The sequence below is a fragment of the Geotrypetes seraphini genome, chromosome 7 (assembly GCF_902459505.1).
Source record: "Geotrypetes seraphini chromosome 7, aGeoSer1.1, whole genome shotgun sequence".
Taxonomy (NCBI): domain Eukaryota; kingdom Metazoa; phylum Chordata; class Amphibia; order Gymnophiona; family Dermophiidae; genus Geotrypetes; species Geotrypetes seraphini.
In genome coordinates, this window is record NC_047090.1 from 172,723,445 (window position 1) to 172,744,639 (window position 21,195).

Consider the following 21,195-nt stretch of genomic DNA (forward strand, 5'->3'; position numbering starts at 1 on the left):
TGCTACCTGTAACAGCTGCATTAGACAACCACCCTTACCAATGTCAAAAAATGTGTCTACATCATAGAAAACTGGACCTCAACCCACTGCCTTAAACTAAATAAGAACAAAACCAAATTCCTTTGGCTAGGACCCTCATCTGACCCATGCTACACTCCAAGGATTACAGTAGATGACACAGACTTTCTATTAGAACTACAATCCCAAATCTTAGTAGTAGAAATTCATAACAACCTGTATCAATGAAGAGCCACGTACAATCAATAATATAAAACAATCTTTCCTCATGATGAGAAAGCTAAGATCTTATTGAAACAGAGGCTTTCTGAATTTTAGTGCAATCCCTAATCCTATCTCGACTAGACTACCGTACAGGGCCGCCATCAGGGCAGTACTACCAGTCCTGCATTCAGGGGCCCGGAGCTGACAGGGAGCCCGGCCTCCCCCAGGGTCCTAGGCAGTGTTCTAAGGCAGGGGCACCAGTAGCTCGCCAAGGCAAAGTGAGTCGATCACCCAGGACTCACTTTGTCTTGGCGATCTAATCTATCGGGCCGATCAGTCTTCCTCTCCCCGACGTCAATTCTGCAGTCGGAGAGGAAGTTCGGGCCAGCCAATCGCTGCCTGGCTGGGCGGAACTTCCTCTCCGACGGCAGAATTGACGTCGGGGAGAGGAAGACTGATCGGCCCGAAGCAGGGAGAGCATGCGTCGGCGTCGGCTTTGGGGCCTGTTATCCATTGGTGGGTCCTGTTCCCCGATGGCAGCGGCAGTGGCTTGGGGAACAGCTGGGAGAAAGAAAGAAAGGGGGCAGGCAGGGAAACAGAAGGAAAGAAGAGAAACAGAAAAAAAGAAAGAAAGGTCAGGGAGAGAGGAAGAAAAAGTTGGGGGAGGGAATGAGGTGTGGAGGAGAGAAAGCATACAGGCTGATAGAAGGGAAGAAAGATTGGATGTACAGTCAGAAGAAGAAAGTGCAACCAGAGACTCATGAAATCACCAGACAAGGTAGGAAAAATTATTTTATTTTAAATTTAGCAAAGTGGAGGCAGTATTACCACAGTTTTCAAAGGAATTTGCCCAAATAACTTAATAGTTAACTGGGTAAATTCCCAGAGATGAAAACTTCCCTTCACTTACTATGCACAGTTCTGAATTTATATCTGCTGTCTATATTTTACAATATGGTCCCCTTTTACTAAACCGCAATAGTGGTTTTTAGCGCAGGGAGCCTATGAGTGTCAAGAGCAGCGCTGGGCATTCAGCGCAGCTCCCTGCGCTAAAAACTGCTATTGTGGTTTAATAAAAAGGATGGAGGGTATATTTGTCTATTTTTGTATGGTTGTTACTGAGGTGACAGTGCATACAGTCATCTGCCTTGACCTCTTTGAAAAAAACCCAGAATAGGAATGATAATTAACATTTTCTCAGCGTATAGTGTGCTTTGTGTTTTTAAATTTTATTGTTGGTAGATCATTTTGACTTGGTCATTTTAAAGTAGCTCACAAGCTCAAAAAGTTTGGGCATCTCTGAGCTAGAGCGTTGAAAGTGTGTATTTCTATTTTATCCCCCCTTTTACAAAACTGTGGAGCGTTTTTTAGCACCAGCCGTGGTGGTAGCAGCTCTGATGCTCAGAATTCTATGAGCATCAGGGCTGTTACCACTGTGGCTAAAATCCACACTACAGTTTTGTAAAAGAGTGAGGGGTTAGTTTGTGATGACATATTCCATACTAGGCGAAGGTGTTTTCTGTGTTCTGTGTGTTCGAAAGACATGGTTTTCTGTTAGGATTGACGGTGTAGGATTGATTGGTCTGGCTTGTTTAGTTTTACAATGGGTGTATTGATGTACTGCTCACTGCAATATGTAAGATGCTGCCTTTTCCTAGGTACTCATGTGTGACGTGTGGTTTGTTACTAAAAATCATGTTTTTCTTACAGATGGGGGGGGTGCCAAAAAATGATGGGCCCCGGGCGTTACATATGCTACGTACGCCACTGTATGTAAAGATACCAGAAAGCTGGCGTAGCAAAAACTTTAAGTAAATTGTTATTCTTCTAAGTTTTGAGTATTTAACCCTCCCACAATCTCACGGGCACTCGTTTCAAGTTTCAAGTTTATTGAGATTTTAATTTAAACGCAATATCAAATATTTTCAATGCGTACAACAAAAATAAATTTGGGGAAATAAATAAAACCATTTGAACAATAAACATACAAACATATCCATAGATGATTAAAATTACATAAAGAGTACAAGGATAAACTACATTTGTTTAAAAATGCGTTCTCCGCGCCTGCTCATAAATTTGTTGACTGGAAGGATCCAGCAATGTGGCCAGATGCCATTCAGGACAAAGACAGAGAAAGAATTGTGCAATTTGGATTAATGATGGAAGATGATTTAAAGCAAATGGCACAGTCTATGAGTAAAGATCTTAACAGACGTTCTTTTTATTAATATCTCCTCTATGCCAAATCACCCAATGGACGCGAGAAGATTTTACGGGACTGGCTTAGGTGGAGCATTAGCAGAAAAGTATGTGTGTATTCGGCCCATGGAAGAAGAGGGGGGCGTCGGGGGGGGGGAAAGGGATGCATGGGGGGCCCAATAGGATTGCTCAGTAAGGGGCCCAGAAATTTCTGATGGCGGCCCTGTTACCGTAACACTAGTTCTTTGCTCTAAAACGTTGCTATTGAATCTACAACTAGTTCAAAATGCAGAAGTAAGTCTCATACATGGATTATGGAAATCAGAACATCTATAGCCTTACTATAAGAAACTACATTGGCTGCCCATAACCGCAAGGATCAAGTTGAAATTAGGCATCACTGCCGTTATGATCCAGATAGGCAATGCACCCGACTACCTAACAAAGGGCTAGATTCACTAAGCCCACTGATCAAGTCCCGACCAATTAGCGACCCCGACTTAATTCACTAACCTTACTCCAGATCCAATCCACGTCCGATCTGATCCGCGCATGCAAATATAGGCAGGCAGCAATTCACTAAAAAAAAAAAAAATGAGGGACACCGACTGGGCTGGCCGATCAAAAAAGAAGCAACTGCTGAGGACCAGTAGCTCAGACTCTTTCCGACTGCCCTGCTCTCTGCCGCAACTGTCCTTTCCTTCTCTTTGCCGCCCTGAAATCCTGCCTCTTGTTGGATGCTTAATGTCCTTTTCTGAAGTGTTCTTCTGCACCGACTCTCCTTGCCTTCCCCCCGCAGTGCGAGCCCGTGGTTTTAACCCGCGGGTTTTAAGCAGGTTAAAACCACGGCCTCGCGAAAAAGTAAAAAACAAAAGTAGTAAAACAAAGTTTTCTTTAGCTCTGCCGGGCACGGAGGGCCAGCGCATGCGCAGACCATCTACAGATGGTCTGCGCATGCGTCGGGATCGCTGAAGAGCGATCCTTGCGGTCAGTTGGGGGGCGTGATTCCGATCGTCCTCATTTGTGACTTATGAATCAGCCCCCTGGCCACGGATCAGATTAGTGAATCTAGTCCTATGATCTTGTGACCATTATCTCGGGTTCAGGGAACTTTTAAAAGCTTTTCTATACCAAGACAGGGAGACAACTCTGAAGTAATTGAAATGGTAATTGTAAAAGCTCATTTCTGAACTGTCTAATGCAACTCCTGGGACATAACAATGAGCCAACGATGACCTACTTGTAACTATGAATATATGACCCAACTGTATTATTAACTGTGCTGATCTACCTATACAATACTATCAACACTATAGAATGTCTGTGTCAAAACTGCCCATTGTAACTTCCTGGGTAACTTGACCCAACCTCTTGTAATTTAATCCGACCTTGAATAGAAAACTTGATTAACACAAACATTACATATCATGCCTTTAAATATTAAAGCTTTGCTTCTCGAATACCTATATTTAAGAGAATAACTTGCAAACACCTTTCTTTCAGCTACGTGGCTATTAGTCAAAAGGTTGGCGCTGACAGTTCAATGTGTTGGGTGTTAAAGAGACTATTGTTTCTCTTTGACTGCATTTGGTTTGGCTGCACCCCTGCCACCCTTGGCGACGACCTAATTCAGCCTAGTGGTTAAGTCAACCCCCCCCCCCCCCCAAAAAAAAAAAAAAACAACAACAACAACAAAACCCCTAAAAGAGAAAGAGAAGTGTTTTTACCTTCCCTCTTCTAATTGTGTCACGAAAACGTTTCTCCTGGGTTTTGCAATGTGCAGACTGTAGTGGCGCTCAAGTTCACTCAGCCCCGGCGAGTCCTTGCCGCTCATGGTGGAAAGCCACAGCTAACTTTTTTTTCCTCGCCGTTCGGAAGGGGCTCAGAGCACGCAAGCCCTGTGCAGTGAAACTTGTGTTCGTGCGGTTGGAATACCGGGAAGGCGGAGCGATGGGAACCGAGACGGAAAACCCGAACTGCAAAGTCGCAATGGCCGGAACAGCAGAACTCACGTTGCTACTTGGGTATTGGTGCAGCGACACCGCACGGACCCCCCCAGGCCAGCATTGTGCTGCCATGGCAACATGTACTTCGATGTCTAGGTATCTGGCCAATCCCATTCACGTTGCTACGGGGACGTTCTCTCTTGCCCTTTCTTCCTATCACCCCTTCAAACTGTCCGGCTCGCGCCATAGAACGTTAGGTCCCTGGAACCTTAAGGCTTCGCGAGCTGCACCCCGAAGTGCAAAGCAAAAAAAAAAAAGGGGTGAGAGTGGGAATGCGTGTAAACAGCAGACGCGCCAGCCTCTGACGCTGTTGTGACCAGGGCTGCTCGGAAGGTCTCTTTGTATTTCCGCCGAAGTTCACATTACTCCTCCAAGAATTGTTAAAGAGCACTGAAGGCCAGAGTGTGGTTGACTTAGGTATCCGAGTTAGGCACCGGTAAATACGAGGAAGTAAAACCTGGCCTAATATATCTAAGCCTAGCCCTAGGAGCCACTAGGCGGCATTTAGTAGTTGATTGCTAATTGTGCCAAGTTGCACCATTTATAAAATGTGGCCCTGAATGTTTAGAGCAGTGGCCTTTCTGGTGTAAAGGACATATGAGTCTTTCTCCAGTGCTATAGAGTCCCTTCCAGTTTTTTTTTCCGAACTGCAAGCAAGTTGAGAAGGTGTGATTCTGATCTGCTTTGATATCCTTTTTTATCCCAGGACAAGCAGGCAGGTATTCTCACATATGGGTGACGCCATCGACGAGGCCCGGATGCGGACGCCTCACAAGCAAACTTGCTTGAAGAAACTCAAAGTTTTTAGTCACCCGCACCGCGCATGTGCGAGTGCCTTCCCGCCCAGCACAGGGCGCGTCTCCTCAGTTCTCCGCGGAGCCAAGAAGTCCGTCTTTGACTCTCTGCGTTTAACTTCGTTACTTTGTGCCTTCTCTGAACCGCGGTTTGTATTTATTTCCTCTCGAATTGCTGTTCTTATTTTATTTCTTTCATTTTTAGTTAAAAAAAAAAAATTTTCCTCTTCCGTCTGTTTCCCGGACAGGCCGCTCGGCCGCAGCCCAAGGGCTTCGATCTTGCGGCAGCTATTTTTACTTCTATGTCCCGGCCTGTCACGGGCTTCAAGAAGTATAGCAAGTGCCAGCGCGCGATCTCTCTTACGGACCCACACCGTCGCTGCCTCAAGTGCCTTGGGCCAAAACATCAACCGAGGTCGTGCCTGCGCTGTGCTATGCTTTAGCCTCGAGCCTTTACTCGTCGTCGTATTTTGGTGGACAAGCTCTTCGAGATGGAATCTTCTGATCCCTCGACTTCAAAGATGACCTCGGCCTCGACTCCTACCGAGGTTCCTCCTGCTTCTACTGCTTCCATCTCGAGCCTCATCAGACCTTCGTCGTTTGCAGCGGCTCTTTCTTCGACGACATCTGCTGTATCTTTACCTGTTTCCTCAAGTCAGATAGCTCAGCAGTCAGCTCCAGCGGTAGTGATTAAAGTGGCTAAGACTTCCAAGTCGAAGCACACTCACACTACCTCAAAGGAACCTCCAGCCAAAGCAGGTGGTCCGGTTTCAGACGTGGACCCATCCTTGCCGGCTTCTTTCCAGACCATGTTAGAGAAGCAATTCATTCAGTTCCTTACTAATATGGGACCGAAGCTTCTTCCTCTTATCCAGCCTGGGTATTCAGCAGACTCCGCGAGGTCGAGCCGCTTTCCCTGCCTCAGTCTGAGCTTACACACTCTTTGCAGGGAGCAGAGTCTCTGCGAGTGTCTGGTCTGGCATCAAAGCATGTACAGCAAGGAGCAGATTCTTTGCAAGTGCCTCGGAAGGAATCCTCACACTCTATACAAGGAGCAGAGTCTTTGGGAGTGCATAGAGTTTCCTCCACCAAGCCTCTGGAGCTTCAATCTACAGCCTATACATTCTTTGCTACCATCGGCTGCTTCCATCTCCGAGGAGAAGTCTCCTCGATCTTCGAGATCTGCTTCCAGGCACAGTTCTCATCAACGATTGAGGCCTTCATCAAGGCATCCTTCCAGGCATAGTTCTTCTAAAGAAAGACCTTCTTCCACTAAGCCTCGATCTACTCCAAGGATGTCATCTAGGATGTCCCGGTTTCCATTGCCTTGTCCAAGTCACCATATTCCTTTGATGCCTTTTTTCTGCCGAAGCTTCATATTCAACCCAGGCTGCCTCGATGTCCTCGAGTCCTTCTCAAGGCAAAGCGTTGGCAGATCAGCTTTCTTTTTCATCTTTTCTTCTTCAGATGGCTGTGGACTTGGATCTCCAATTAGATACTGGCTCCAAATACTCTAAGGAGTATCTATAAGTCATGCATCTTCCTCAACCCCCGGCAGAGTCTCTAAACTTCCTCTTCATAAGCTTTTGAATAAGACTTTTGGTCGATGCATGGAAACACCTTTTTCCATACCAGCTGTTCCAGGAAAATTGGACTGTGCATCGCAAAGGGTTTGACAATTCACAGTTATCTCATCAATCCTTGCTTGTCAAGTCCTCTTTAAAGAGGTCCCATCCTTCCAAGGTTTATGCCACAGTTCCTCCTGGAAGGGAAGGGAAAACGATGGACAAATTCGGACTTCACATCTATCAAAATGCCATGATGTCCTCTATTATAATTTTCATTTTATTACTTATTTGAATTCTTTATTTCTCTATTACCAAAGTTCTTGACTTATTTGGATACTCAAAAGCACCTTGAATTCCAAGAAGTCCTGGCTTCTTTATCTCAACTCAGATTACATCTCCTACAGTCCTCTTATGATGCCTTCGAGTTCTCTGCCCGAGCAGCTGCTTGCTCTGTAGCTATGCGTCGTCTTGCCTGGCTTCGTATCATTGACATGGACCCTAATCTTCTAGACCGCTTGGCTAATATCCCTTGTGAATCCATCAAGGCAGCCACCAAGAAACTGTCTGACCATGAAAAATCTTTTGCTTCTATTGTCAGACCCAAGCCAAAGCCAGCTCCTGCCAAACCTGCACGTCCTGCTCCTATCTATCAGCGGCGTTTTACTCCGAGGATGGCTCCTTATAATCGCCCTCTAAAGAAACAGCAACCTCAAAAGCAACAAAAACTTCAACTAAGGCTGCACTAAGGCTCCTCAGCCTTTTTGACTGTTTAAAACAGAGCATAACCTTCACCGTTCTGACTCTGTCTTCTTTTCCCCCTATAGGAAGTCGTCTCCATCATTTTTACCATTGATGGACGACAATTACATCCGACCTCTGGGTACTTTCCATCATCAGGGAAGGATACTCTCTTCATTTCTCTCAGATTCCACCAGAGTTTCCTCCAAGAGAGTATCCTTCCAATCCATCCCAGACCGCCCTTCTTCTTCAGGAAGCTCAAGCTCTGCTTCATCTCCATGCCATCGAACCAGTTCCTTTGGAACAGCAGAACAGGGGGGTTTTACTCCCGTTACTTCCTTGTTCAGAAGAAGACTGGCGATCTGCGGCCCGTTCTGGATCTCAGGGCTCTCAACAAATTTTTAGTCAAAGAAGTTTTGAATGTTGTCCTTGGCATCCATTTATCCCCTTCTCGAGCAGAACGATTGGTTAAGCTCTCTGGATCTCAAGGAGGCCTACACTCATATCCCCATTCATCCGGCCTCCCGACAATACCTCAGATTTCGGGTGGGGAATCTGCACGGGAAAAGTTCCACTAGACTGGAAAACAGCTAACGTCATTCCGCTCCATAAAAAGGGATGCAGGTTAGACACTGCAAATTACAGACTGGTAAGTCTCACGTCAATAGTGTGCAAGCTTATGGAAACATTGATTAAACACAAATTAGACACAGTTATGGATGACGAGAGACTGAGGGATCCACACCAGCATGGATTTACTAAGGGGAGATGCTGCCAATCCAACTTGATCAGCTTCTTCGACGGGGTAACAAAAGAACTGGATAAAGGATAGTCCCTGGATGTGTTGTATCTGGACTTCAGCAAGGCTTTTGACAGCGTCCCACACCGTAGACTTTTGAATAAGATGAGTTCATTGGGGCTAGGAGAAATATTAACTGCATGGGTTAAAGACTGGCTCAGTGGTAGACATCAGAGGGTGGTGGTAAACGGTACCCCCTCTGAAAAGTCGGAAGTGCACAGTGGAGTACCGCAGGGCTCGGTCCTGGGCCCAATCCTATTTAATATCTTCATACAAGATCTGCCTCAGGGACTTCGGGGGAAAATTGCATTATTTGCCGATGATGCTAAATTGTGCAACATAGTGAGCGGAGATGCCATGCCCGATGCTATGACACAGGACATACTTGTTCTGGAACACTGGTCTACTCTTTGGCAGCTGAATTTCAATGCCAAAAAGTGTAAGATAATACACCTTGGTGGCAGAAACCCATGCAGAATCTACACTCTGAATGGTGAGACCTTAACCAGAACCAGAACAAGACCTGGGAGTAATCATTAGTGAAGATATGAAGGCAGCCAATCAGGTGGAGAAAGCCTCATCTAAAGCTAGACAAATGCTGGGTTGCATCCGGAGAAGTTTTGTCAGCCGAAGGCCCAAGGTGGTGATGCCGCTGTACAGGTCCATGGTGAGACCACATCTGGAGTACTGTGTACAGTTTTGGAGGCCACACTATCGGAAGGATGTGCTAAGAATGGAATCGGTTCAACGATTGGCCACCAAGATGGTCTCAGGGCTCAAGGATGACCCTTATGAAGAACGACTAGGTAAGTTGCACCTTTACTCTCTCGAGGAACGCAGAGAGAGGGGTGACATGATAGAGACGTTCAAATACATTACTGGCCGCATTGAGGTGGAAGAAGATATCTTCTTCCTTACAGGCCCTATGGCGACAAGGGGGCATCTGCTGAAAATCAGGGGCGGGAGGTTCCATGGTGACACTAGGAAGTACTTCTTCACCGAAAGAGTGGTCGACCGTTGGAATAATCTTCCACTTCAGGTAGTTGAGGCCAGTAACGTGACTGATTTTAAGATCAAATGGGATCAACACGTGGGCTCACTTCAAAGAGGAACTTAGAGGGGAGGGTTATTTGAGTGGGCAGACTTGTTGGGCCGTAGGCCCTTTTCTGCCGTCATATTCTATGTTTCTATGTTTACTACCCTTTGGCCAGGCCTCGTCTCTTAGAGTGTTCACCAAGTGCCTGGTAGTGGTAGCAGCAGCTCTACGGAATCATGGTCTTCAGGTATTTTCCTACCTCGACGACTGGCTCAAAGATTCCACATCTCAAGGAGTTATTGTAGCGACCCAACGGACTACCTGGTTCCTACAAAGTTTGGGTTTCGAAATCAACTTTCCCAAATCTCAACTTCAGCCCTCGCAGAATCTACAATTCATTGGAGCTTTTCTGGACACTGTCCAACTCAGAGCATTCCTTCCACAACAACAAATGGAAGCTCTTCTTCAACTCTGTCATACAGTGTCTTCCCGCTCTTCCATCTCAGCGAGACACATGATGGTACTTCTGGGTCACATGGCCTGCACAGTACATGTGACTCCTTTTGCCAGACTTCACCTCAGAATTCCTCAGTGGACCCTGACATCTCAATGGATGCAAGTTTGCAACCATCTTTCTCAACACATATCAGTCACTCGTTCATTGAATCAGTCTCACCGTTGGTGGATGCTCTCTTCCAATCTTTCCAGAGGCTTGCTTTTTCAAACGCCTCCCCCCCATCAGAAGGTCCTCACGACATACTCTTCGACCTACGCTTGGGGTGCTCATCTCGATGGTCTTCGTACTCAAGGCCTCTGGACCAGTACGGATCGTCAGTGTCATATCAATCTGTTGGAACTCAGAGCGATCCTCAAAGCTCTCAATGCTTTTCAACATCTGCTTCACGACCAAGTAATCCTCATTTGGACGGACAACCAAGTCGCCATGTATTATGTCAACAAACAGGGAGGAACGTGGTCTGCCTCCCTTTGTCAAGAAGCTCTGAAGGTTTGGGACTGGGCAATCTGCCACAACACCTTCCTCAAAGCAGTCTACATTCAAGGGGTGAAGAATTGCTTGACGGACAACTTGAGTCGTCTACTGCAGCCTCACGAATGGACACTCCATTCCTCCCCTCTTCATCACATTTTTTCACAGTGGGGAATGCCTCAGATAGACCTTTTTGCAGCTACAAACTGCCTTTTTGGAACTTCAAACTGCCTCAATTCTGCTCCAGGATATACTCTCCTCACCGCCTCGAGGCAGATGCTTTTCTTCTGGAATGGACGAATCTCTTCCTCTATGCATTCCCTCCATTCTCTCTCATTCTCAAGACTCTGGTCAAGTTGAAGAACGATCATGCCACCATGATTCTAATTGCTCCTTGGTGGCCAAGACAACCTTGGTACTCCCTTCTACTTAAACTCAGCAGGGAGCCATATCTTCTACCAATTTTTCCATCTCTGCTTCATCCCAACCTGCAGTCTCTACACCTGACAGCTTGGTACCTCTCAACATAACCCCCTCTTCAGTTTTCTCAAGCTGTAAGAGACATTTTAGAAGCTTCAAGGAAACCTACCACTAGATAATGCTATCACCAAAAGTGGACTAGATTTTTTACGTGGTGTTTTTCTCATCATAAGGAGCCTCAACATTCCTCCTTATCTTCTGTTTTGGACTACCTTTTGCACTTATCCAATTCTGGTCTCAAGACTACATCTATACGAGTCCATCTCAGTGCAATTGCAGCTTCCCATCAGCCTATTGAAGGGAAACCCCTCTCTGCTCATCCAGTGGTTTCCAGATTCATGAAAGGATTTTAAAATGTCAAACCTCCTCTCAAACCGCCTCCTGTGGTTGGGACCTCAATGTTGTCCTTGCTCAACTAATGAAGCCTCCATTTGAACCAATTGATAAGGCTCATCTGAAGTATCTCACTTGGAAAGTGGTGTTTCTCATTGCCCTCACTTCTGCTCGAAGAGTCAGTGAGCTGCAAGCTTTAGTTGCTGATCCACCTTTCACTGTCTTCCATCATGACATGGTTCTCCGTACTCATCCTAAATTCCTCCCTAAGGTGGTTTCATAATTTCATCTCAACCAATCCATTGTTCTTCCAGTGTTTTTTCCTAAGCTTCATTCTCATCCTGGAGAATCAGCTCTTCATACTCTGGACTGTAAACGTGCTTTGGCCTTCTACTTGGAACGCACCAAACCACACAGAACTGCTCCTCAACTTTTTGTCTCCTTCGATTCAAACAAGTTGGGACATCCCATCTCTAAGCGTACCATCTCCAACTGGATGGCTGCTTGCATCTCTTTCTGCTATGCCCAGGCTGGATTACCCCTACACAGTAGAGTCACAGCCCATAAAGTCAGAGCAATGGCAGCTTCAGTAGCTTTCCTCAGATCTACGCCTATTGAGGAGATTTGCAAGGTTGCTACTTAGTCCTCGGTTCATACTTTCACTTCTCACTATTGTCTGGATGTTTTCTCCAGACAGGATGGACAATTTGGCCAAACAGTATTACAAAATTTATTCTCCCAAATTGCCAACACTCCCACCATCCCTTTCTGGTTAGCTTGGAGGTCACCCATATGTGAGAATACCTGCCTACATGTCCTGGGATAATGCACAGTTACTTACCGTAACAGGTGTTATCCAGGGACAGCAGGCAGCTATTCTCACAACCCACCCACTTCCCCTGGTTGGCTTCTCTGCTAGCTATCTGAACTGAGGAGACGCGCCCTGCACTGGGCGGGAAGGCACTCGCGCATTCGCGGTGTGGGCAACTCGAAACTTCGAGTTTCTTCAAGCAAGTCTGCTTGTGAGGTGTCCGCATCCGGGCTCCGTCGATGACGTCATCCATATGTGAGAATAGCTGCCTGCTGTCCCCGGATAACACCTGTTATGGAAAGTAACTGTGCTGTGAGGGGGGGGTTATCCACGTTAAAGACTTTATCCCAGGACAAGCAGGCAGCTATTCTCACATATGTGTGATGTCACTGACGGTGCCCGGATGTGGACAGCCTCGCATGCAGACTTGCTTGTAGAAACTAGAAGTTTCGAGTCAGCCGCACCACGCATGCGCAAGTACCTTCCCGCCCAGTGCAGGACGTGTCTCCTCAGTTTTCTGCGGAGCCGAGAAATCCGTCTTTGACTCTGCGTTTAACTTTGTTATTTCGTGCCTTCTCTCACCGTGGTTTGTGTTTATTTTCTTTACGAATCGCTGTTATTTCTTTTACTAGTCTTTTAGCCCATTACATTAATGGGTGCTAGAATATATGTCTGTCTGTCTTTCTTTCTGTCTCTCTCCCTCCTGCTGTCTGTCTTTCTCCCTGGCCCCCTTTGTCTCTCTGTCTGTCTTTCTGTCTCCCTGCCCCTGTGTCTTTCTTCCTTTCTTTCTGTCTCCCTCCCGCTGTCTATCTTTCTTTCTCCCTCCCACCCGCTGTCTGTCTGTCTGTCTTTCTTTCTGTCTCTCTCCCTGCCCCCTATGCAGCAGCATTTCTCTTCCCCCACTTCCCTGTGCATTAGCCATAGCAGCATTCCCTCCCTCCTCATTTCCCTGTGCAGCAGCATTTCCCCCCAACCCACTTCCCTGTGCAGCAGCAGCATTTCCCTTCCTTCCATTTCCCTGTGCAGCTGCACAGAGCTACGAAAGCAAATACACTCACCGATTTATCGCGCACCACTGAATAATCAACAAAATGTTGTCTGTAGCTTCCTGACTTGTACTGTTTTAAAAGACTCTTACAGTTTGTTTTGTTGCTTTCAGTAGGGAGGAGTGTGTGTGTTATTGACACCGGAAGCTTTTCCTTTGACGTAGGCACCTTCTCCAATGGCCAGAGTTGGTTCAGCAGCACAGGCGTTGTTCGCATTGGTCTAGGTACGTGCAATTGTCAGGCCAATAAAGTTGTGTGAGGTTTCATAGTGAACCAGAGACAGGATGTTGTTTATTTTTAAGTTTAAATGTGCCGCCGCGGCTCCTTTCACGATTGCCACCTGCGTCGGAAGCCTTCTCCGACGCAGGTGTGGCTTGTAAAAGGAGCCGCGGCAGCAGCTTTGAACTTAAAAATAAACTTTGGCCGTTTAAAGTTGCCACGGCGGCTCCTCTCTTGATCCCCGCCTGCATTGTAAACTTCACTTTGGCCGTTTAAAGTTGCCGCAGTGGCTCCTCTCTTGATCCCTGCCTGCATCGTAAACTTCGCCATGTTGTGGAGTATGGGGTCTGCGACAGAGGGAACTTTGTAAGCGCGCATGCCGGCCACGGACTTACAGATCAAGGATCCCGGAACACGCCGGTAAGAGTGCTCATGTGCGCTTAGGGTTTTATTATTATAGATTTTTTAGTTTTTAAAAAAAAATTTTTAATCTTCTGTTCGACTGCCGGGGCAGGCCGCTTGGCCGCAGCCCGTGGGCTTCAACTTTGCGACGGCTATTTTTCCTTCTATGTCCTGGCAACAACGGGCTTCAAGAAGTGTAGCCAGTGCCAGCATGCACCATTGGCACCTCAAGTGCCTTGGGCCGGACCATCAACCGAAGTCGTGCGAGCGCTGTGCTATTCTTCAACCTTGAGCCCTTAAACATCGTCAGATTTTAGTGAAGAAGCTTTTCGGGATGGATTCTTCAACAACTCCCTCGACTTCGAAAGCGGCTTTGGTTCCACCTTCGACCGAGTGTCCTCCTGCCTCCACGACTCCAAAAAGTATCTCACTTTGAAAGTGGTGTTTCTCATTGCCCTCACATCTGCTCAACGAGTCAGTGAGCTGCAAGCTTTAGTAGCTGACCCACCTTTCACTGTCTTCCATCATGACAAGGTGGTCCTCCATACTCATCCTAAATTCCTACCTAAAGTGGTTTCAGAATTTCATCTCAACCAATCCATTGTTCTTCCAGTGTTCTTTCCAAGGCTTCATTCTCACCCTGGAGAATCAGCCCTTCATACTCTAGACTGTAAACGTGCTTTGGCCTTCTATTTGGAACGCACCAAACCACACAGAACTGCTCAACTTTTTGTCTCCTTCGATCCAAACAAGTTGGGGCATCCAATCTCTAAGCGTATCATCTCCAACTGGATGGCTGCTTGTATCTCTTTCTGCTATGCCCAGGCTGGATTACACCTACAGAGTTGAATCACAGCCCATAAAGTCAGAGCAATGGCAGCTACGGTAGCTTTTCTCAGATCTATACCTATTGAGGAAATTTGCAAAGCTGCTACTTGGTCCTTGGTTCATACTTTCACCTCTCACTATTGTCTGGATACTTTCTCCAGACGGGGTGGCCATGTTGGCCAGAGAGTATTACAAAATTTATTCTCCTAATTTGCCAACGCTCCCACCATCCCATTCTGGTTAGCTTGGAGGTCACCCATATGTGAGAATACCTGCCTGCTTGTCCTGGGATAAAGCACAGTTACTTACCGTAACAGGTGTTATCCCAGGACAAGCAGGCAGCATATTCTTGACTGATGGGTGACGGCACCGACGGAGCCCCGGTACGGACAATTTTAGAGTGATTGCACTCTAAGAACTTTAGAAAGTTCTAGCTCGGCCGCACCGCGCACGCGCGAGTGCCTTCCCGCCCGACAGAGGCGCGCGGTCCCTCAGTTTCTTAGTTTCCGCGGAGCTAAGAAGACGCGTTTTTTTCAACGGCTGTTGAAACTTTTTTTCTATTGCCTTCCCGCTCGCGTAAACTTTTTGGCTTTTGGCCTTATTTCGTTTCTTTTTTTTTCTTTTTTGTAAAAAAAAAAAAAAATATTTTTTCTTTTCTTAATTTGATTTTCCCCGGCGGGGCCTTCTGCCACCATCGAAGCCTCGGCCTTCGATTTGGCGGAAGCCGTTTTTCCTTTCATGCCCCCTCAACCGGGTTTTAAAAAGTGCCAGCGGTGTGCTAGGCCTATATCTCTCACGGACCCACACAACTGGTGTTTACAGTGTTTGGGTCCTGAGCATCAGGCCTCTACTTGCACCCGCTGTGCTACTCTAAAAAAACGGACATTAAAAAATCGCCAGATACAGCAGCGATTACTGTTCGGTACCGAGATGTCCGACCCCGTTCCTTCGACTCCGGCTTCGGCACCGATTCAGTCGGCACCCTCGTCTTCGACGCCGCGTGATTCCACACCGGCATCTCAACAGTCAGGTAAGCCGGCTAAGAAGCCTTCCCCGCTGGAACGTCTTCCGGCCTCGAGTGCAGTGAGTCCAATCCTGCCGCCTGTAAGACGCCAGCGGAAGCGCTCCGCTCCTATAGAGGTGAGTCCCTCGACATCGGGCTCCTCATCTCCGGGGCGTCGAGCGGCACCGCAGGTACCGCAGAAGAAAAAAGCGGTACCGGTGCCATCCCTCGATGACCGCATTACGGCCATCCTTCAGGTGCAGCTTAAGGAGCAATTAGAAAGGCTCCTTCCTGCTATCATGACACCGAACCTTCCGGTGCCGGCCCGCACCGAGCTATCGGTACCGGTTGTGGAACAACCCGTATCGATACCGATTGTGGAACCCGTGTTACTCGCTTCCACTGTTTCGGTACCGCTTCACCTAACCTCATCGGTATCGATGCCAGTCCTTGCACCGGAACCGAGAGCTCACCATCAATCGGTACAGACTTCGGCATCGGTGCGACCGATAACATCTCCTGACTCGGTATCGATGAGGTCGGGTAAGTCGGTGCGCAAAACCCGACACATACAAACGTCGACACCTGAGTCTCAGGACCATTCTTCCCATGTCAGAGACCCTGATCTGTGGGGAGACTCAGAGGAACCCTTTCTTTCTGAAGGCGCATGTTCCTCAGAGGAGGAGGATTCGGCTGTCCCTGACCCATCCTCCAAACAGGTCACTTCCTCTTTCTCCTGTTTTTTGAAAGAGATGTGTGAATCCTTGTCCATTCCTTTGGAGGCTGAATCCAAAAAGTCTAAAGCTTTTTTGGATGCCCTTGATTTTGATCAGCCTCCAAAGGAATTTTTGAAACTTCCCCTTCATGACATCTTGAGGGAAACTTTCTATAAGAATTTAGAGACTCCTTTAACTGTCCCAGGGGCCCCACGTAAACTGGATTCTCTATATAAAGTAATTCCCATTTCTGGGTTCGACAAACCTCAACTTCCACACGAATCATTATTTGTCGAGTCCACCCTTAAAAAGACTTCAGGAGCCAGTGTATATGCATCTGTCCCTCCTGGCAGAGAAGGAAGGGCCATGGATAAATTTGGTAAGAGGCTCTACCAAAATGCTATGTTAGCAAATAGGGCTAGTAATTATGCTTTTCATTTTTCTTTTTATTTAAAGCATCTCCTTACCACCATGGCTTCTTTCGAAAAATATCTTCCTTCACGAAAGCATCAATCCTTCCACACCTGCTTGTCGTCTCTTTTCCAATTACGTAAGTTTATGGTTAGATCCATATATGACACCTTTGAACTTACATCCAGAGCGACAGCAATGTCGGTGGCTATGCGCCGTTTGGCCTGGCTTCGGGTATCCGAGCTTGATGTTAACCATCAAGATCGGTTAGCCAACGCCCCGTGCCTAGGGGATGAGCTCTTTGGGGATTCCATGGACTCAACCACACAAAAGCTCTCGGCTCATGAGACGCGCTGGGATACCCTGCTTAAAAATAAAAAGAAGCCTCCTCCGCCAAAACCATATAGACAGCAGTCGGCCTATCAACGCCGCTTCACAGCTCGTCCATTAACTACCACTGCTCAGCAACCCAGGCGTCAGAGGCAACAACAACGTCAGCCTCCCAGACAGCAGCAGCAGCAACAATCTGTGAAACAACCTCCTCAGCAGAAGTCACAGCCCTTTTGACTTCATTCTCCACAGTATAGCCAGTATCCCTATTCCTGCTCTCCTGCCTCAGCCTATAGGAGGTCGACTTTCTCTGTTCCTCAGCCGGTGGGAAGTAATCACGTCGGACCAATGGGTCCTCAACATCATCCGCCACGGCTACTCTCTCAACTTTCAGACTCTTCCACCTCAAAGCCTGCCAAAAGAGTCTGCTTTGAACAGTCCTCAATCGGCCCTCCTTATTCAGGAGGTCCAATCCCTCCTCCTTCTGAACGCTATAGAAGAAGTTCCTCTAGATCAAAAGGGGCAGGGATTCTACTCCCGTTATTTTCTAGTCCCCAAAAAAACAGGAGATCTCAGACCCATCCTAGATCTTCGCGATCTCAACAAACATCTGGTAAAAGAAAAATTCAAGATGCTTTCTTTAGCCATCCTTTATCCCCTTCTAAATCAAAACGACTGGCTATGCTCCCTCGATCTCAAAGAGGCTTACACTCACATACCGATCAATGTAACCTCAAGACCATATCTCCGATTCATGATCAATCATTGTCATTACCAATACAAGGTACTGCCCTTCGGTCTAGCCTCATCTCCAAGGGTATTCACCAAATGTCTCATTGTGGTAGCGGCATTTCTACGCTCTCACCACCTTCATGTATTTCCTTACCTGGACGACTGGTTGATCAAAGCCACATCCGCTCAAGCAGTTCTCCTGGCCACCAACCAAACCATCCAGTTTCTACAACTTCTGGGGTTCGAGATCAATCTACCCAAATCTCATATCATCCCCACTCAAAGACTTCAATTCATTGGAGCGATCCTAGATACACTCCAAATGAGAGCTTTCCTACCATCCAACCGTCTTCAGACCCTTCAGTCTCTATGTCAGCAGGTGCTTTCACTACCTTCCATCTCAGCCAGACAAATGATGGTACTCTTGGGGCACATGGCATCCACAGTTCATGTCACACCTCACGCACGTCTTCACCTGCGCACTCCTCAATGGACCCTTGCTACTCAGTGGTCCCAAGCGTCGGATCCTTGCTCACGACACATATCTGTGACATTATCTCTTCGTCAGTCTCTTCAATGGTGGTTGGTATCCTCAAATCTATCCAGAGGTCTTCTGTTCCATCAGCCTCCTCATCAACTAGTCATCACCACCGACGCCTCTCTGTATGCATGGGGAGCTCACTTGAACGAGTTCCAGACTCAAGGTCTTTGGACAGCCCAGGAAAAGAAGCATCAAATCAATTTCCTGGAACTCAGAGCGATGTTTTACGCCCTCAAGGCCTTCCAACATCTTCTCTTTCCTCAGGTCCTTCTGTTGTGCACAGACAATCAGGTTGCGATGTACTACATCAACAAACAGGGTGGGACAGGCTCTCGCCTTTTATGCCAGGAAGCCCAGAAGATCTGGACTTGGGCCATAGATCGCCATCTCTTCCTGAAAGCTATATACATTCAGGGGGCACAGAATTCTTTAGCGGACAAACTCAGCAGAATTCTCCAACCTCACGAGTGGACACTCGATCCTGTAACTCTGCAGTCTATCTTCACTCAATGGGGCACTCCTCAGATAGACCTCTTTGCAGCTCCTCACAATCATCAGCTGCCCCTATTCTGCTCCAGACTTTACTCTCCGCACCGTCTAGCAGCAGATGCTTTTCTCCTCGACTGGTCGAATCTGTTCCTGTACGCCTTCCCTCCTCTGCCTCTCATGTTGAGAACCTTGTTCAAGCTCAAGAGGGAACGAGCCACCATGATTCTGATTGCTCCGAGGTGGCCCAGGCAACATTGGTTCTCCCTTCTACTTCAACTCAGTTCCAGGGAACCTTTTCTTCTTCCTCTGTTTCCATCTCTGCTTACGCAACAGCAGGGAACCCTTCTACATCCCAACCTCCAGTCTCTACACCTGACAGCTTGGTATCTCTCGGGCTGACTTCGACTGATACTCTTTTGTCGCAGCCCGTTCGTTCCATTCTGGATGCCTCCAGGAAACCAGCCACTCTACAATGTTACCATCAAAAGTGGACGAGATTTTCTTCCTGGTGTCTTCTTCATCATCTTGATCCCACTTCCCTGGCAGTGGAGACGTTGTTGGATTATTTACTTTCTTTGTCTGACTCTGGCCTTAAGTCCTCTTCCATCAGAGTCCACCTCAGTGCCATTGCAGCTTTTCATGAGCCAGTCCATGGAAAACTTCTTTCAGCTCATCCCTTGGTATCCAGGTTCATGCATGGGCTTTTCAATGTGAAACCACCTCTTAAAGCCCCTCCTGTTATCTGGGATCTCAATGTGGTTCTTTCCGCCTTGATGAAGCCTCCATTTGAACCATTGGCTACATCTCCTTTCAAGTTTCTCACTTGGAAAGTGCTTTTCCTTATTGCTCTTACCTCTGCCAGGAGGGTCAGTGAGCTTCATGCACTTGTCGCAGATCCACCTTTTACGGTTTTTCACCATGACAAGGTGGTTTTGCGTACACATCCAAAGTTTCTCCCTAAGGTTGTCTCTGAATTCCATCTCAACCAATCCATTGTTCTGCCGGTTTTCTTTCCAAAACCTCATTCTCATTCTGGGGAACAAGCTCTGCATACTTTGGATTGTAAACGGGCTCTAGCTTACTATCTAGAGCGTACGAAACCCCACAGATCAGTTCCTCAACTTTTTCTGTCCTTTGATCCGAATAAATTGGGACGTCCTGTTTCTAAACGTACGTTGTCTAATTGGCTGGCAGCGTGCATTTCATTCTGTTATGCTCAGACTGGACTGACACTGGAAGGTTCTGTCACGGCCCATAGAGTCAGAGCTATGGCAGCATCTGTAGCTTTCCTCCGTTCCACTCCTATTGAGGAAATCTGCAAAGCTGCTACTTGGTCCTCAGTTCACACTTTTACATCTCATTATTGTCTGGATGCATTCTCCAGACGGGATGGTCACTTCGGCCAATCTGTTTTGCAAAATTTGTTTTCATAATGGCCAACCTTCCCTCCATCCCTCTTTTTGTTAGCTTGGAGGTCACCCATCAGTCAAGAATATGCTGCCTGCTTGTCCTGGGATAAAGCACAGTTACTTACCGTAACAGGTGTTATCCAGGGACAGCAGGCAGATATTCTTGCGTCCCACCCTCCTCCCCGGGTTGGCTTCTTAGCTGGCTTATACTAACTGAGGGACCGCGCGCCTCTGTCGGGCGGGAAGGCACTCGCGCGTGCGCGGTGCGGCCGAGCTAGAACTTTCTAAAGTTCTTAGAGTGCAATCACTCTAAAATTGTCCGTACCGGGGCTCCGTCGGTGCCGTCACCCATCAGTCAAGAATATCTGCCTGCTGTCCCTGGATAACACCTGTTACGGTAAGTAACTGTGCTTTATCCAGGGACAGCAGGCAGCTATTCTCACAACCCACCCACCTCCCCTGGTTGGCTTCTCTGCTAGCTATGTGAACTGAGGAGACACACCCTACGCTGGGCGGGAAGGCACTCGCGCATGCGCGGTGCGGTCAACTGGAAACTTAAAACACTTCTTATGTTCTTATATTCATACAATATATACTGAATCATAATGCATAGGTAAATATCACATTACACAGTATACGTAGTCCACAATCTAATAAAGACGGAGCTGAAAAATTAGCTGAAATTAACCATCAAAGAAATATTAAGGAAAACTTAAAGATGAGGCTCGACTGCCCTCGAACTATTCCTCTCTGAGCAGATTTGAAAGAAGCTAGGACCATAAATGATTACATACTGTCCTTAGATGAAATAAATTTAGGTAACTGCCATGGCTCATAGAAAGCATACCTGTTCTCTTTATATGCCAAAATACACTTAAAGGGGTATTTCAGAACAAAAGTCGCCCTTAACTGCACCACTTGAGGTCTCAAAATAAGAAACGGTTTCCTTCTCGTCTGGGTAGGATGAGAGACATCTGAATACATTTATATAATATTTGACAAAAAGATAACATCTTTATATTTGAACAATTTAAGCATCCATTCCCTATCAGAATCAATAGCAAAACACGAGTAGCAGAAACACGAGTCTCG

General features: G+C 47.0%; 1 protein-coding gene across 1 annotated transcript in view; it reads right to left on the reverse strand.

The window, feature by feature from the left end:
* CCDC197 (coiled-coil domain containing 197) overlaps positions 1 to 4,639 on the reverse strand; it is a 140,012-nt gene extending 135,373 nt beyond the window's left edge. Inside the window, exon 1 of the mRNA XM_033952631.1 lies at positions 4,152 to 4,639. Within this exon, the coding sequence (XP_033808522.1) occupies positions 4,152 to 4,258 (107 nt within the window). The 5' untranslated portion in view covers positions 4,259 to 4,639. The remainder of the gene's footprint in view (positions 1 to 4,151) is intronic.
* Between the last annotated feature and the right edge of the window lie 16,556 nt (positions 4,640 to 21,195).